The following is a 3408-nucleotide window of genomic DNA, read 5'->3' on the forward strand; positions in this document are numbered from 1 at the left end:
TAGAGACTTACTTTGTATTGAGCCTGAGTCTTGCTCTGTCGGGTTCAGTTTAAGAGTCAGGTTAGCTCAGGCACATACATCTGCCCTCCCTGAGCACTCCTGGATTGGAAGAATGAGAAGGGATAAGAAGGGATACCACCACTAAGGGAAGCAGTGATGGAGGTTAAACTGAAGAGTAATGGAAGGCTGATCCACAATGCTGACGCTGAAGGAAAGAGGGAAACATGTAAAGTCTGGTACAAATGTAGTTGCTGTTTCAAGCCTTCTATTTCCTAGTGTGGAAATAGTCTCAGGAGTCACACAGCCAGTTAAAGGTGCAAGAAGTGAGTTTAGAATCCTTGACTCTGCACCCACCTTACTGCGCCCACCTTACTTACTGCTTACTGCTTACACTTACTTACGGCCCTGAGTGCTAACCCCCTGGAAGGGACCTTTTTCAGATCACCCTCCCAGGTGGATACACCCAAGATTTTTCTGGAAATCTTTCTAGTCTTAAAGTTTTGATGACTCTTTTCTTTTCAGCATTTTTAGAACCACAGCAGGATGTGTGACCAGCAGAAGCAGCCACAGTTCCTTCCATCTTGTGTGAAAGGTTCGGGACTTGGAGCTGGGCAAGGTAGCAGTGGTACCTTGGGGAAAGGCCAAGTTTCAGGTCAGGTTTCAGGCCTGGTTTCAGGCCAGGTTTCAGGCCAGGCTTCAGGCCAAGTTTCAGGCCCGGTCCAAACTGTTTATGCTCCAGGACCTGCTCTTTATCAGCCTCAAACCATCGTGAGGTACTCAGCTCCGGTTCCTGCTCCAGCTTATGTGAAGTATCAAGTTCCATGCCAGACCAAAACCTACGTGAAATGCCCAGCTCCATGTCAGACATATGTGAAATGCCCCGCTCCGTGTCAGACGACCTATGTGAAGTGCCCAGCTCCGTGTCAGACGACCTGTGTCAAATGTCCAGCTCCGTGTCAGACTCAGACATATTATGTCCAGTATGCAGTTCCTACCCAGACCTACTACACTCAGGCTTCTTCAAGTGGCTCAGGTTCTCAGGGTGGTGTCCCTGACCCATGCTCTGCTCCCTGTTCCATGAGCTACTGCTGTTTGGCTCCCCGTACCTTTGGGGTGAGTCCTCTGAGACGCTGGGTCCAGCGGCCCCAAGGATGGAACACCGGATCTTCTAGTTGCTGCGAGGACTCTGGATGCTGCGGCTCTGGAGGCTGCGGCTCTGGAGGTTGCGGCTCTGGAGGCTGTGGAGGCTGCGGCTCTGGAGGCTGCGGAGGCTGTGGCTGTGGCTCTGGGTGCTGCTGTCTGGGAATTATTCCCATGAGGTCACGCGGTCCTGCATGCTGTGACAGTGGGGATGACTGCTGCTGTTAAATACAAAAGGACAATCCTGCTTCCAAAATTTACCTCCTGCTGTATCTTCTGAGCACACCCGTCCCCTGTCTTTATTAGCTTCCCTGGTCCTCCTTACTTTGCCCCTTTATCAAGGCATCCTGCCAGAGTTAGCATAACCCCACAAACTGTGGCATGAATAAAGCTTCAAATGCAAGCATGGTGGCTCCTGTTGACTTCTTGGCTTGGTGTTCATGTTTCTCTTTAGAGACCTTCGTGTCTCTTCTTGCTCTTTGTTTTTAGCTAGTAGATGAGAGTTCTAAAAGGACAACACAAGTAAATTAAGCTGATGAACTCTCAATCTGGGATCCAAACACATTCTAGAAGTCTGTGAACAGCTTCGTTGGAGTTAGGGAGTGAGTCTCTAGACCTTGGGTTTGAGGTCTGCTTTTTTCCTTTCTTCTGGTTAATCTGCAGGGATTTGGTCATAGGCCCTCAATGGGGTGTGGCTGTGGTCGTAGCTGTTGTTATGAAACATTTGAGTTTCTCTTTAGATGCTGGAGAGCTTTTATAATCAATCTCAGGAGCGTTGTAGGATGGTACTGCTACTGTGAAAGTGGTTTGATACTGGTGGGCTTTGTGCATTAACATTTTCTCGTTTACTAGGTATTCAGGTCAGCCCTGACAGTAAGAAAGGTCTCCAAGAGGAAGAAGAACTTTGTGTGATAAGCATCCTACTTCTGCGGCCAGGGTCCCATTGTGATTAGCACTCAGTTACAGATGATTTTGAATGACTTTTAGGGCCAAAGATTCTAAAATGTATGCCTGGAAAACACATGAATGGTGGCGGTTCCTGGAGAGATAGCTCAGTTGGTAAAATGCTTCTTATACAAAAGGAGGCCAATCTCCAGAACCCACATAAAAAAATGGTTTGGCATGTTGGCATGAATGCTGCATGGTAATCTAGTAATGGAAAGGTCAGCCAGCTTAGCATACTCAGTGAGTCCCAGGCCAGTAAGTGAGAGACCCTTTCCAAACAACAACAAACAAACCCAAGAAACAAACAATAAAGACAGCCAAGGTTGATGGCACTCTAAAGGGACATCTGAGGCTGAATTCTGGCTTCCAAACCTATCCACAAGCAAACTTGTTCACACACACACACACACACACACACACACACACACACACACACACACACACAGAGAGACAGACAAATACATACAAAACACCAAGGGTAACTTCTTTTTTTTTTTTTTAAGCAAGTTAACTTTTATTCCTGATCTGAAAATAATTGAAAGTAACTGTTTATTATTATTATTTTTTAAATTTATTTATTAGTTCCAGTTAGGGAACAAGCTTGTTTCACATGTAAGTCCCTTCTCCCTCTCCCTCCCTCACCCCATCCCTCCTCCCCCACCCCCAGCCTACCCCCACTCCATCCACCCACCACTCCCCAGGCAGGGTAGGGCCCTCAACAGGGGCTGCTGCAAAGTCCACCAAATCTTCCTGTGCTGGTCCTGGGCCCTTCCCCATGTGTCCAGGGCCAGAGTGTATCCCTTCATATGGGATGGGCTCTCAAAGTCCCTTCTTGCACCAGGGAAAAATACTAATCCACCACCAGAGGCTCCCTGGAGTGCAGAGGCCTCCTCATTGACATCCATGTTCAGGGGTCTGGATCAGTCTTGTACTGGCCTCCCCGACAGCATCTGGGGTCGATGTGCTCTCCCTTGTTCAGGCCAACTGTTCCTGTGGGTTTCTCCAACCTGGTACAGACCCCTTCGCTCTTCATTCCTCCCTCTCTTCAACTAAATTCCCAATTTCAGCTCAGTGTATATCTGTGGATGTCTGTCTCTGCTTCCATCAGCCACTGGATGAGGGCTCTAGGATGGCATAAAGAGAAGTCATCAATCTCATTTTAGGGGAAGGGCTTCTAGGTTATCCTCTACACCATTGCCTGGACTGTAAGAACCACACAGGCCTGGCATATAGGAGGCAATATATTTTATTTGGTGAATTATGACCCACAGCTTCTTAAACCATATGGCATCGCTCCATACAGCCCCACTCAGCCTGCATCCC

General features: G+C 48.1%; 1 protein-coding gene across 2 annotated transcripts; it reads left to right on the forward strand.

Moving 5' to 3' along the window:
- Positions 1–543: 543 nt before the first annotated feature.
- On the forward strand, positions 544–1368 carry CUNH1orf68 (chromosome unknown C1orf68 homolog). 2 transcript variants are annotated; one of them, XM_035451705.1, is made up of 3 exons: positions 544–657; positions 757–1210; positions 1247–1368. In XM_035451705.1, exons 1-3 carry the CDS (start codon positions 544–546, stop codon positions 1366–1368), a joined length of 690 nt encoding a protein of 229 aa, XP_035307596.1. The 2 variants fall into 2 exon arrangements, with proteins under 2 accessions (XP_035307596.1, XP_035307595.1); XM_035451704.1 differs by having other exon boundaries at positions 544–652; positions 713–1368.
- Positions 1369–3408: the final 2040 nt, after the last annotated feature.

The sequence above is a fragment of the Cricetulus griseus genome (genome assembly GCF_003668045.3).
Source record: "Cricetulus griseus strain 17A/GY chromosome 1 unlocalized genomic scaffold, alternate assembly CriGri-PICRH-1.0 chr1_0, whole genome shotgun sequence".
Lineage (NCBI taxonomy): Eukaryota > Metazoa > Chordata > Mammalia > Rodentia > Cricetidae > Cricetulus > Cricetulus griseus.